At 43.0% G+C, this 14,369-nt stretch overlaps 1 protein-coding gene across 1 annotated transcript in view; it reads left to right on the top strand.

Moving 5' to 3' along the window:
• The window catches only part of LOC132959486 (FERM, ARHGEF and pleckstrin domain-containing protein 1-like), a 55,694-nt gene that overhangs the window by 35,702 nt on the left and 5,623 nt on the right, over nucleotides 1-14,369 (top strand). Inside the window, exons 11-24 of the mRNA XM_061032519.1 lie at nucleotides 12-80; nucleotides 174-249; nucleotides 1,197-1,377; nucleotides 8,294-8,505; nucleotides 8,924-9,013; nucleotides 11,057-11,190; nucleotides 11,970-12,051; nucleotides 12,197-12,258; nucleotides 12,454-12,629; nucleotides 12,727-12,857; nucleotides 12,944-13,012; nucleotides 13,106-13,195; nucleotides 13,750-13,832; nucleotides 14,212-14,324. Of these exons, the coding sequence (XP_060888502.1) occupies nucleotides 12-80; nucleotides 174-249; nucleotides 1,197-1,377; nucleotides 8,294-8,505; nucleotides 8,924-9,013; nucleotides 11,057-11,190; nucleotides 11,970-12,051; nucleotides 12,197-12,258; nucleotides 12,454-12,629; nucleotides 12,727-12,857; nucleotides 12,944-13,012; nucleotides 13,106-13,195; nucleotides 13,750-13,832; nucleotides 14,212-14,324 (1,568 nt within the window). The remainder of the gene's footprint in view (nucleotides 1-11; nucleotides 81-173; nucleotides 250-1,196; nucleotides 1,378-8,293; nucleotides 8,506-8,923; nucleotides 9,014-11,056; nucleotides 11,191-11,969; nucleotides 12,052-12,196; nucleotides 12,259-12,453; nucleotides 12,630-12,726; nucleotides 12,858-12,943; nucleotides 13,013-13,105; nucleotides 13,196-13,749; nucleotides 13,833-14,211; nucleotides 14,325-14,369) is intronic.

Raw genomic sequence — 14,369 nt, forward strand, 5'->3', positions numbered from 1 at the left:
TCTTCCTGTAGCGGGCGAACCCAGAAGCAGATCATCGATTATGTGAAAGACTCTGAGCTCAAAAAGGTTCCGTTTGAAAGGTGAAGTTCCCTCTTTTGTTTCACTCACTTCCACAACAGAAACTACTCTGAATATACACGAGTAACCGGATTCTGTCCTTCTTCTTCTCTCAGGAAGCACAGTAAGATCCTGTCCAACTTCGGCATGTCTCCTCAGTCGTCTTCCTTCAGATCACAAGTGCCAAAAGAGGTGACACACTTTAAAACCCTCATCTTCATTCATTTCTTAATTTATCCTACTTTGTGTATTTTTTTTAATTTTTGAAATATCTCTTTATTAATTTGACAGGTATCATGATACAATAATTTTTTTGTTAGCATGACACATACCCCCCCCCTCCCCGCCCATACATAGACACACGCAGACATGCACACACACATAAATTACAATAACATAACCATACCAGGGGGCAAAAAGAAAAGACAAGCACAAAACACAAAAAATAATAAAAATAAAGACAAAAGAAAAAAGAGAAAAGAAAAAAAAAAAAAATAATAATAATAATAAAATATATAATAGTAAAATAAAAAAAACAACAACGATATAACAGTATGTATTCCTTCCTTCTTACATCGTTATACAGAGCATAGAGAATCAACTGTCCTGTCGTGTCTTTAATTCTGTTATATAATTGAGCACAGACAGATCCACATTTTTCACATGAACCCTTCAAGTTGTACTTTATTTTCTCCACACTTAAGAACATCATGAGGTCCTTTACCCAGTCCGAGATGCAAAGACAATGCAGTCCTTTATTTTTCTACTGATTATTTGATTGACTGTAAGTACTCCAAAAATAGCCATTTCTGGACACGGTGTCAGCGACATGTTTCAAAATAAGTGTCTGAGATACTGGCGTACATTTTGGAAAGTTTATGGTTAGTGAAATAGGAGCGATGGACAACCTTAAGTTGTATCAGGTTAAGTCTGGAACAAGACGAGCTGTCATTCACTCGGGCCAGTCATTGTCATCTATAGCTGTACCAAGTTCCTCCTCCCAGACTTTCTTGATATTGTCCAGAGAAGTTTTTCTGATATTAGAGTGTAGATACTTTGTGTATTTAAATAAAACATTCAACTGTTTCCCTTTGTCGTCCCTCTTCTTCTCTGTTTTTGTCCCCCGTCCCCTCCTGTAGAGTGCCATGTCTGTGCCATTAGCAGACCAGCCTGACTCATCCAGACTGGGCCACCAAGCTGACGGTTCAGAGGAGCAACCGGCGGCCGCGTCCTCCACCAACGGCTTCCACGACGCCGAGCCGACTCAGTCCCCGCAGAACCACAACGGCACAGGACCGGACCCCAAGTTCCTCAACCCAGGTCCATCCTGCAGGGCAAACAAAGGCAGCAGCTCGTCTATCCCTTACATAGACTGCAGCGACATAGACAGTGAATGTGATGTGTCTAAGAACAACAGGGCCTCCAGGGGCCACAGCAATGCAAACGACAGCAACGCGGACGAGTCTCATGTGTTTAACAATAATAAGAACGGGGGGAGAGGTCGCAATGGGGGGCAAAATCAGGGCTTATTTGGGGTTGTAAATGGGTTCTACCACACAAATCACCAGGGGCTAATGCAGCAGCATCAGCAGCAGGGGATGATTGGGCTTCAGCAGCAGCAGCAGCAGCAAGGTATTGTGGGTAACAGAAGCGCTGTAGAGCAGGCTAACAAGTTTAATGGGAGTCACGAGCTGACAGACGATGAGATCGTCCCGAACGGAGGCTCGTTTCACGGTCGCCTCCCGCTCCACAGCACGCTCCTGGATGAAATCTTCCAGAGTCGAGAGAAGCGCGGCGCAGCTGCCGGGCGACCGTTAGGAACCGGCACTCGCAGCCAGTGCTCGAGCCCCGTGATCAGCAGCTTCCACCACCGCACCAACTCGCTCAGTCACGCCGAGATGACAAACGGGCACGGGCAGCCGCGTTCCGCACCGCGCTGGGACGACGCCGGGCATTACTTCACTAAACGCCCAGGGGCCCAGGTGGAAGCGTCCGCTATCTCCCCGCCAAACCACTACGGTAGCTACTCCCCGATCACCGCCAACCGCACGGCGCCACATTTCGCCAAACCGTACAACAACAACAACATGAGAAACCGCTCCGACACAGATCCCTTCATCCTCAGCGGGATGGCGTCCACTCCCATCAAACACCACAACACCCATCGCTCAGGGGTGCACGCTCAAACGCCCGGCTCCGCCCCAATAGAGCGGCGAGTGATCGTGACTAACGGCAATCACACGGGCAACCTTCTGGCCCCGGGTCAGGCGAGGTCCAATACGGTTCAGCGAATGTTCGGTCGTCAGGGGAAACCCGGTAACAACAACAATCTGAACCAGCCGGTCCAAATGATCGACGGCTCCACCAGCAGCGGCTCCGACACCAGCGACACCGAGTCGGACACGGGGAGCAGCGCGTACAGTCAGCCGCTAATGTACGGAAACCCCGCCGCCGTCAGCTCCATGAATTCGGTGAACTCGAACGGCGTGAACTCGTCCCCGATGCCCCGTAGTAAGTTCAGCTTCGGGAGTCTGCAGCTGGAGGAAGGGGGCGACGGCGAGGGAGAGGAGGAGGAGGAGGTGTGTTATCACTTTAACGAGGAGAGTGTGGCAGGGAGAGTTTTCAGCTGCTGAACAAGAACCAGTCCTCATCCTTTATGTACATAGAAATCAAATTCAGCCACATTAATGAAGTTTAACCTGTTAAACAATCAACTATCACTACAGAAATACACAACAGTGAGTCCTGATACGTCTTAACACTTTACTCTAGCCTTGCTGTGACACACCTGGAACACTTTTTCTAAAGTTTTTAACACATTCTCAGAGTATGTGAAGCTACTTTTTTCACATTTTTTTAGGTTTTCTACTTGAGATAAGAAGTAGAGGCCACTCTTTTAGGCGAACCGATAATACGTCTACTGTTTCTAAACCCAATAATCCACAATTTTGTATTGAATTTTGTACGTTTTAACACTTTAAGCAAACGGCTGACTTTAGTTTGAACTTGTCAAACGGAGTCAATGAAGCCTGGAGGCACAGGGTTAAAAAAAATAAATCTTCCTTAAAATGTGCCATGTCGTAAAAACTGTATATTCAGCGTAGATGAGGAGTGCAAATTACATTTACAGATTACGCGGATGAAGCATTGTTTTTAAAAGAAATCACTGGATAGTGTTGATATCCTGCAGGTCAGTCTGCAGCAATGGTTGCTTGTTGTTGATAAATGCTACTTGATAGCTCACTTTGAGAGCCGTTATACCTTTTTAGAAGTCTGTTTGTTGTTCTGACATTTACACATTTGTAGAATCCTAATGTAGCATTTTGTCTAAATCAAACTTTTACACTTATTTGACTGTTGTGTGGTGCAATAGAAGGGCTTTCAGAGAATAGCTGAGGGGAGTCATTGGAGGGTTTTTTTCACAGGGGAGACAGTTTAATGTCAGATCAGACGTCTGTAGAGTTTGTCTGTGGTTGATCAGACAGACACGATGATAATGTGGATTGTTGAAGTTGAGATATTCCCCTCTAATTGTACAGTATATTGTAGAGGATTGATTGTACTTAGAGTAATACACTTGATTGGTTGTGTAAAATGTGTGTGTAGCTGCGGAAATCAGCCAGAGATCGGCCGGTCTGCCTTTTCGAGTTGAGCTGAACGTCTGTTTCTTTGGAGCACTTTCTCTTTAATTCTGTCCGTCTGTCTGTCTGTCGTGGGAAACCTGCACTGTAATCTGGATGTTTGTGGTAGGAAGTTTTGTAGTGATTCTCTTTTGTATTTTCCAATAATGGAGGAATAGAGCTGCACCAATTTAAACAGTAGTGAGAGGGTGAACCTACCTATTATTACACCTGTGTTTTTTGATAATGACGATGCACTATAGGCACTTATGTTTCTTGTCTTGGTTGATCACGGGCTATTATCATCCTTTATTTCTTTCTTTTGTTCGTTTTTCTTTCTTTCACAGCGATTCTCAAACACACATCTTTATGGAAACCTGTCTGCTTTGCACGGCTTGGCCCCTGTTACGCACTAAAAACACACAAACAAACGTTTTCTCACTGTTACCTTTCATTTCTTGGTTACGCTGTTTTCACTTCTGTTTCAGTGAGCTGTTTATTGAAGGTGTGCACTGCTGGCCCTTCATCCTCATGAATGTCATTTACTGGCTGTATGTTCAGTGAAACACACGCTTTTATGTTTTTGAACATTGAATTGGGATGCGCTCTTTTCTCACACTGGACTTCACATGTGTGCTCTGCATCTCGATAAATCTGAAACGTCTGTACGACTACCAAAACAAAATCAGTAAAAAAGACGATGAAGAGGTGGAAAACAGCCAGACAAAATCAGAAGATTGACTGAACTTTCCAACACAAGTATTTTGCTGCTGGCCAATATTTCAATTTTTCCGATACATTTTTCAATCAGCCTCAGCTTTGTATACCCTTGGTTGTGTATTTTACTAATAAGATAATGTAAACATCCTTAATCTTTGATTGCAAACACATCATCGCTCTGAGCCTGTTAGCCTGTGTCTTTTTTACTGACTTTGTTTTAGGGGGAGTTTTGGTTAATTTCCTTCACTTATGAGCATTCTGAATTTTTCTGATTTGGATCCACTAAGACATATATGAATTATTAACTAACTTTGTGTAAAAAGAAAAAAAAAAGAAGCAATTTAAGAGTGACTTTCTTGGCCCCTAGTCGGTAAATATACTCTGACTCATCGAGCCTTAGTGCTCCTTTAAAGAGTGAGGTTAGGGTTCAGCTGCAAATTGATGTCACAATCATGATGTCATGAAATAGTCCCCCTCTTAAGCCGAACCTTTTCTTTTCTTTTCTCAGTGCTTTTGCTTTTTTTTCCTGATACAAATGTTCATGCTCCATGCTTTGTACAGGCACTGTTTTTCAGCATGTTTCCTTTACTGTGAATGCATGTTAACCAGACGAGCAGAGTCACTGCTTTTCTGTCATTCTGCTTACTTTTGCTCACATGTTGTTTCTGTCACGGGGCTCCAAATGGTTTTAAATGTTTAACAGGTATTTTTACGCGGTGTAACACAAACGTACCCGCTCTACAACTTAACCAGCCGTCTTCTATATCACAGTTTCTATCCCTCCATGATGTACCGCACTCGCTTTCTTAAATATTTCAAAACCATTTAGTGTTTTTGCCCCGGGTTTCTCCTCTGTGCACAATGAGAAAACATGGCTGACTCAACTCCAGCTCTCTTATTAACAGAGTGAGAGGGCGACGGTAGACAGACATGTGAAAGTTAAGCTTAATGCAAATGTACGTGAGGGGAAAAAAAAAGAGACACATTTGAGAATAATGACGTTTTAATTGTAAGGTGTGAAAGTCTGAGTATTGTCTGATGATGGACACACACACACACACACACACACACACACACACACACACACACGGATACTGGAGTTGAGTCCACCTTGTGTTTCCTTTCACTTCGCTTGCAGCAAATCACTTCCATTGAGGCATTTTGTAATCTTCTTGTATTGTACAGTTACAGACTGATAGATTGTGAGTTTGTATTCATGTTGTAACTGGTACGCTAATGGAGTTAATCAGAACCAAATACTCGAGATTTATGCTAAAATTAAAGTTAATCAGATTGTAATTTGAGGAGTAAACACTGAAATTGTAAAATAGTTAATAATTTGATTTCTCACCAAGAACTAGATGAGACTGTTCACACCCTTCTTCTGCCTGAAGCAAACTGCCGAGATATGTCAGCTGTCCAGTTAATATGAAGCTACAGCTAGCAGTCAGTTAGCCTAGCTTAGCATAAAAACTGGAAACAGTGAGCATAAAGCTGCAGCTAGCAGTCAGTTAGCCTAGCTTAGCATAAAAACTGGAAACAGTGAGCATAAAGCTACAGCTAGCAGTCAGTTAGCCTAGCTTAGCATAAAAACTGGAAACAGTGAGCATAAAGCTACAGCTAGCAGCAAGTTTGCCTAGCTTAGCATAAAAACTGGAAACAGTGAGCATAAAGCTGCAGCTAGCAGTCAGTTAGCCTAGCTTAGCATAAAAACTGGAAAGAGTGACTATACAGTGAGCATAAAGCTACAGCTATCAGCCAGTTTGCCTAGCTTAGCATAAAAACTGGAACCAGTGACTATACAGTGAGCATAAAGCTACAGCTAGCAGCCAGTTAGCCTAGCTTAGCCTAAAAACTGGAAAGAGTGACTATACAGTGAGCATAAAGCTACAGCTGGCAGCCAGTTAGCCTAGCTTAGCATAAAAACTGGAAAGAGTGACTATACAGTGAGCATAAAGCTACAGCTAGCAGCCAGTTTGCCTAGCTTAGCATAAAAACTGGAAACAGTGACCATACAGTGAGCATAAAGCTACAGCTAGCAGCCAGGTTAGCACAATACTGAAAAACAATGAAATTACAGCAAACAGTTAGCTTAGTAAAACAGACTGAAGACTGTTTTCCAGTACATATGTAGCGACAGCCAGCATTCAGGTAGCTTAGCTTAGCTTAGCTTAGCACAAAGACTTGAAACAGTGGAAACAGCTAGCCTGGCTGAGTTTGAATGCAACATTTTCAGCTTTTCAGCATCTCAAAAGCTGCAAAAATTGAAGTAAGAAAATTGCGATTTTAACAAAGTGTTAGCTTTGCTTTAGCCATCTATGTTTCTTTATGCTAAGCTAAGCTGAAACGCTCCTTATTTACCACAAAAGCTTAACAGTGGTGTCAATCCTCTCATCTTACTCTTGGCAAGAAACAAAACACTTGATGAATTTAAGACATGAAAATGGTACCAGGTGGTATTTTAGCATCACATTGTGGTTCCTTTTGTTGTTTACATAACGCCCTTTTTTTTTTTTTTACTCACTGACTTCTTTTGGAGGAATAAATCGACTTTCTGGCCGTTCTTCTACATTTCTGCTTGGATGGTTGGCAGGTTTTCCTTTTCTTGCAACATCCCAAAAGGATAAAATCAGAATGAAGACTAAAAATGGAAAAAAAAAAGGGTCAGTGTGCGGCCTAACTGGACGAAGAGCTGCCAGGAAGTCTTTCTATTCCCGTTTACAAAAGTAAATTAACACACTGACTATGAGGCTGAAAAATGCTCTGACTCACTGGTTTTCTGTCTTTCTTGTAATACTTTATATTCCTGCACATCTGTCCCTTTTATTTTCCTCACAAAACACTGACTGGATTTTTTTTTCCTTGAGGTTTTTTCTCCTTCATCTCTCGTTAACGCTGTAACTGATTGTGTGCACTAGTGTCAATAAAAAACAAAAAGTTATATGTTCGAAGTTAAGGGACTCCAGAATTTTCTGTAGTAGAAAACCATGTCTGTCGTCATCTGCCCCGCCCCTCATACACCCACCTCTGCCTGATTTGTGACCCCCTTCCTTCCACTTGTGTCTTGTGTCGTCGTAGCTAGATTGTAGATTAGTTGTTGTTGATTCGCTGGGTGTTATGTTCACAAGATATTTTTTTTTTAAGCGTGTGTTAGCTTGTTGTGTTTTTTGTGGTAAGTTCTTTTATAGCAGCCGTCACAGATCTGCACTCAGTGGTTGCCAATTTGGTGTGTAACAGTGGACTCTGTGGAAACTTTGCACCTGGGCAAGTATACAGTCTTCACTTAGTATCATGTAGAAAACCTCTGTAGTGACTTTAGCTGTAGTGAGAGGTCACTTTCTCGTCTGGATTGTAATCTACCAAAATTCGAACTACAGACCAGACTCCATTTAAAAAAACATGATTTAAGGTGTCATTGCAAATCTATAGATCATATTATGTTGTGTTATACAATACACAATAGTTTAATCTTTCCTTTCCCCTTCCCTTATAACGCACTGATATGATCTTTATGAACTCTTCTAATCAAACTGATCGTCCATATCTCTTTACTAACACTTTTGGGATAGCACTTTTTTTTGGCGCCCTGCCTGAACATGACAGCGGCTCATCTAAAGTCCTCAATCATAGTTTAGCTCTGATTGTCTGACCTTGAAATTCATCGCCATACAGTCAAAACTACAGATGAGGAAGTTGGTGGAATCTTCACTAAATAAAGAAGAGTCTGAGCAGAAAGTGTTAAATGTGTCAGTGTGAATTAAAAGATAAAGCAGATGGCTGTGAATTTCATGAAAGTAGTTGGATTATACAAAAAACTATTTGAACTCTGTCCCTTATCCTCCCTTATCTCACTCTTTGTTCTTTTCCCTGTCCCCGTCTCCCTCTCCACGCCACAGAAAGTCCCGGTTCAGAGGACTCTCCAGCGGGAAGTCCCCACGTGGTCGTCAACGGCAACGGCTCTGTGCACGGACAAGGCATTGCCGGCATCGGTGTCCTGCACGGACCGGGTCAGAGTCCGGAGAGACAGCAGCTGTCGCCTCTCACCAGCCCGCTGCTCACTGACGCCGGGTGTGTCCGCCATGATGATGAAGAGGAGGCGAGGAGGAAGGTGGGCATGCGGAGATGGAAAAATCTAAACTCTGACACTTTTCTAAAAAGGTGTCTTTTTCAAGCTTTAAATAAAATAAGCATTTTTTTGGTTGTAAATCAAAAAATCACTTTTACATATACCTCCCAAATCACTCATTTGCACACACTCTAGTCTTGATCTGCGGTTTTGATAATGAAAGCCCCAAAACTAAAGAACCAAGTCAAAAAAAGAGCGACAGAGAAAGAGATCTCAAAACAACAGTAAGGAGAAACATCCTGTAAATATTTGCTCGATTTAAAATGCAATCCAGCAGATTTCCCGCTGCACAGCCCTGCAGCAGTCGAGCTTGTTGTTTCCATAGAAATAAAAAGAAATGTCTGTGGTTTGTTGAACGACTGGACGGACGGATGGATCTCATCTTTCTGTTTGTGTCCAGAAGTTTCCCACAGATAAGGCCTACTTCATAGCCAAGGAACTGTTGACAACGGAGCGGACCTACCTCAAAGACCTGCAGGTCATCACAGAGGTAAGACACACGTTTCTGACTTTGTATCTTTCTCTGTCAAAGTAAACTGAGAGGTCATTGTCATCTGACTGACAAAGAGAGAGAGCGATGTTTGAAAAGCCGTCTTCCCCAGAGGCCGGAGCGGCTGAGAGTAAACACGTTTCCTTGAATACACAGCCCTGTGGTACACAAACAAAACCAAAAGAGCAGGAAAAGTGACTCACAGCTGGTTAGACTTTCAGGACGGTGACCTAAAATTAGTCTTTTACAAGCTCATGTGTCGGGACAGTGAGCCAGAGTCGGTTCGTTCAGGAATATGGACGTGAGTTCTGTGTCTTTTACAGCCTGAGCGGCCTCATTTTGGAAAGCTAAACCATCAACAGTAGTAGCTATAGTCTGTTTTTATTTTTTATTGTGAAGCAAAATCACAAGCTGGCTGTCCTCTCTGCCATGTAAGATTAATAAAACACTGTTTGGAGGCTTTTTCTTCTACAGTACGGATGACAAACAGAAAAAAACTGCTTCTAAGTGAGCTTCTCTTTCAGCCACCAAACTTGTTTTTTTGTTTTCCTAGACTGACTATTAGCGCCCCGCTTCTTTAAGTTTACAAGTAAAACCACAAAAATGAACACTAAGGGGAAAGCTCCTGGGATGAAAGTGAAGCTCAGACGAGCCTGTTTTTACAGCCTGTCTGAAACAAACCAGAGGGAAATAGGCAGCAGGAGGGTAATAGGTAGAGACCACCACAAGCACCTGCCTGAAGATCAATTTTATGAAACGTAGGTGACCTTTGACCTCTCATAGAAATATCATGTTTCCCTTCTGTCTTTTTCTTCCTCTCAGCTGTTCTCCTCCTCAGTAATTTCCCCGTCTTTGATGTGGGAGGAAGGCGTGCGCTGGCACTTTTTTTTTTAAACCCTCTTAAATATTTTCTTTGGCTGGCACCGTCTCTCCTCCCTCCCTCCCTCCCTCCCTCCCCCCCTCTCTGCCCCCCCCCTCTCTGCCCCCTCAGCTGGACGCTCTCCTGTCTGCTCCGTCTGTCATATCGGTGTGTGATTTACTCTGAGAGGGGAATATAACACCTCTGTGTCAGAGGTTGTGAGGTTCAGGAGGGTCACTGTGTGTGTGTGTGTGTGTGTGTGAGTGTGTGAGTGTGTGTGTGAGTGTGTGAGTGTGTGTGTGTGTGTGTGTGTGTGTGTGTGTGTGTGTGAGTGTGTGAGTGTGTGAGTGTGTGAGTGTGTGAGTGTGTGAGTGTGTGAGTGTGTGAGTGTGTGTGTGTGTGTGTAAGCGAGCTGATCCTCAGTGCAAACACACATCACTTTGCCTTCAAGTCAAATCCCTCATTCTGACCCTGGAAGGAGTCTGGTTGAACCTTATCAGTGGTGTGTGTGTCTGTGTGTGTGTGTGTTTCTGTGTGTTTCTGTGTGTGTGTGTGTGTGTGTGTGTCTGTGAGTGTGTGTCTGTGAGTGTGTGTTTCTGTGTCTGTGTGTGTGTGTCTGTGAGTGTGTGTTTCTGTGTGTGTGTGTGTGTGTGTGTGTGTGTGTGTTTCTGTGTGTGTGTGTGTGTGTGTGTGTGTGTGTGTGTGTGTTGTTCCTCACTCTTGTCTGATTTGAGGAGATTTGGATGTTTTACAAATCCCTCAGATTTCACCTCCTGCATATTAATGCCTCATTGTTGCTCTCAGATAACGGCTGCTAGGATCCTACAGGAAACGTATGACAGTCAGGAGCTGGAGCACATTTAGTTTTTACTTTTGTTTAACCAGGAAAGAAACTCACTGAGAATAAAAATCTCTCTCTCTTAAAACCAAGACAGCAGCAGCACAATTATCATAGTTTCACACAGACAACGAGCAGCCAAACATAGCAATAAAAAAGACATCATTAAACATTAAAAGACACAAATGTCCACAAACACATCAGGGAGAACATCTACAGCCAGATGTGTCCGTCAGTTAACGTCCTCTAACGAGAGCAGCTCGTTAAGTTTGTAATTCGTTCTAAGTACAGGGAGCAGCACTTGAACTTGTTTTGAATATATTTAATGATGTTTTGTCTCTTGTAGTCTTTCCACAGTGTTGCAGAAAAAGACGAGGTCTTACCGGACTCGGTTAAAAACCTGATCTCTTCCAACTACGACCCGGTCTACAAGTTTCACCAGGGCTTCCTGAAGGAGGTGGAGCAGCGGCTGGCACAGTGGTCAGTATCTGTCTGAGCTTATTTAGAGACACCAGCAAACCCTGCAGCCGATATTCAATCAATCACATAAACCATGATTACTTCTTTTCTTTCTGTACAGACGATTTAATGACTAAAACTCATCAGAGTGTCTTATAGGAGAGGATAGGATTTCTGGATGTAATGAGAATTAGAGATTATTGGTGTTGTGGTGCTTTGGGAGAACAAAAACAAATAATTTCATCACATTGTAGTGTTTCTGTTTAAAGGTTTTTATCATTAATTATCATTACTTACAACCCGGTACGTCAGGAAGTCCAAAAACTAGAATACTGTGTTTGTATTTCTCTGTATTAGTTTGTTTTCTTTAAGTGGAGACACATGGGATGACTAATGAAGAATACTTTATTCTCATCATGTTTAAGTCACAAACCGTCATCGATGACCACATTTAAATTTACACATTTTGATAGAAACGAAGCCGTGGCTGTGAGGAAACGTATGTGTATGACTCCCCTGGCACTCCCTCCTTTGGGAAATCTAGTCTCTGTTATTTCTGTAATGACAGACGGGAGGTCACACACACACACACACACACACACACACACACACACACACACACACACACACATCACCAATTTAACACAGCCCAAGGACTTTCTTCTAACATAAATGAGATTGTAGGAAATGTGTAAAGATTTTCTGAGTTTCTACAAACTCAGCTCTCTACTGACATCTCCTGGTGAAGAAATGTTACTGCACGTATAAGAAGAAGATCTGAATTCTGTGTTCTGTTTCAGGGAGGGTCGTTCCAACGCACACATTAAAGGAGACTATCAACGAATTGGCGACATTCTTCTGAAGAACATTCAGGGACTCAGGGTGAATAAATCTCCTCTCACCCTCGTTTTCTTTTGCACCGTAACGTCTTAGTGTCAGTTTAAGAATTGGATCACATGTAAAGAAACGATAGACGCTGTCTTATAAAAGCTGTAAATGAGATATTTTCTTTGTTTTGCGTCTGCAGCAGTTGACGATTCATCTTCAGAAACATTCAGAGTGCCTGGTGGAGCTTGAACGAGCCTGCAGGTCGGTGACACGCAGCGAAACAAGCAGCAAATAATAGTCCAAGTTCAGTGTGCATGATGAATGTATTGATCCTTCATTCATGTTTTTATATTTGCAGTATGAAATAAACAATAACTAGAAAAAGGAAAAGTGTAAAAAAACAATGTTGGAGAACTTTTCAAAAAGCCTCACCCGTCCTTCCTCCTTCGTCCTCAGGTCTAGTCGGAAGGCGGAGGCCGTGTGTCGAGACTTTGAGCAGCAGAGAGTGTGCTACCTGCCCTTCAACATCTTCCTCCTCCGCCCTCTCCACCGCCTGCTGCACTACAAACTCATCCTGGAGCGGCTCTGCAAGCACTACCCGCCCACACACGAGGACTTCAGGGACTGCAGAGGTACGTCTGTTTGTCGTCTTCACCTCATCCCGCACGTCTTTCATCCCACATGTTCCTTTTCATAACTGTCTCCTCATCCACCTCCCGCTCCCTTCAGCTGCACTGGCAGATATTTCAGAGATGGCGCTGCAGCTCCAGGGCACCATGATGAAGATGGAGAACTTCCAGAAGCTCCTAGAGCTGAAGAAAGACCTCACCGGCATCGAGAACCTCGCAACCCCCGGAAGGGTTAGACGCTTCGATGCTCACTTTTAAAATAACATCCATCTTTGAGGCTTACATGATTAATCTCTTTCTGTCTCCCTCGTTCACAGGAGTTCATCAGGCTCGGCTGTCTCAGTAAACTCTCAGGGAAGGGCCTTCAGCAGAGGATGTTCTTCCTGGTACGACATCACAGCTCCTTTTCAAAATAAAGCTCATATAAAGTGAAATCAAAAGGCTTCACTTCTTCCTCTTTTCTCTTTTCTGACGTTCAGTTCAGTGACTCTCTGGTGTACACGAGTCGGGGAATGACGCCGTCCAACCAGTTTAAAGTTCACGGCCAGCTCCCCCTGTTCGGCATGACGGTATGTGACCGTATTCCCATGACAACATGCTTATATGTCAAATAATTATGTTTCAGTTTCTGAAATGTGGTAAAATTTAGTAAGAAATTCAAACTTGCAGAGTTGTGATTGTAAATCTTATCTGAGCCACATTTGATTTACTCTGTTTACTTTCAAGATCTCAACTTGTTTATCTCGTTTCCACAGAGTTTCAAAAGCACAAAACCAACAGAAAGAGTCTTAACTTCCTTCATTAGTGAAGGCAACATCGTGGTGTGTCCCATCGCAGAGACCGGCCTATTGTCTGGTTTTCTAGATCACCAGAAAATCATCCCATTATCAGGAGAAAGCAAGCTTTGTTGTTGCGATAATGAGATAAATTGACCGCTTATAATGAGAACTCCAGCGTTGGTATCCCGAGATAATGGTGGAAAATATTTAGAGATGTCGAGAAAACAAACGGTTGCATGTGTTTGACTTAAACTATGTGATGTTTTACACATGAAACATCCTGATTTAAGCTCAGGTGGGATGTGTGTGTAAATGATTTTGTTTGTTTAATGTGTTTTGTGCAGATCAGAGAAAGCGAGGAGGAGTGGGGGGTCCCTCATTCGTTCACCTTGTTCGGACAGCGTCAGTCTGTGGTGGTGGCAGCCAGGTAAAAACAAACCTCCAAACATCCCATACATGGAATGGAAATGAAAAGAAATAAAGATACAAAGCGGAGTGGGCGGGAAAGAGAAGAACAAAGACATGACATAATTTCTCCTGACTCATCCATTATGAATGAAAAGTGTGTCTCTAAAAGAAACACTTTGAATGATTCATGGAGGTCAAGCTCATTAAATATAGATTCATCCTCCACCACAGTTTGCTTGTCCTCTCATTTAATTGAATTTTCCCTTCACTGATTAAAATCCTTAATTTCACTTTGTTTGCTTGAGGAAGATAAATGACCAGAACATGCAGATGCAAAAAGACACACATTGTCATATGCCTCATCTTCCTCTTCTTCTTCCTCCTCCTCCTTCATCCAGCTGTGCGTCAGAGATGGAGCGGTGGGTGGAGGACATCAGGATGGCCATCGACCTGGCGGAGCAGAGCAGCAGCCCGAACACTGACCTGCTGTCCACCAGCCTCTCTGAGAACAGTAAGAGACCTTTAGAAGAGCTTTTAAAACACGTGCACATTACAC

Source organism: Labrus mixtus, chromosome 24, assembly GCF_963584025.1.
Source record: "Labrus mixtus chromosome 24, fLabMix1.1, whole genome shotgun sequence".
Classification (NCBI taxonomy): Eukaryota; Metazoa; Chordata; class Actinopteri; order Labriformes; family Labridae; genus Labrus; species Labrus mixtus.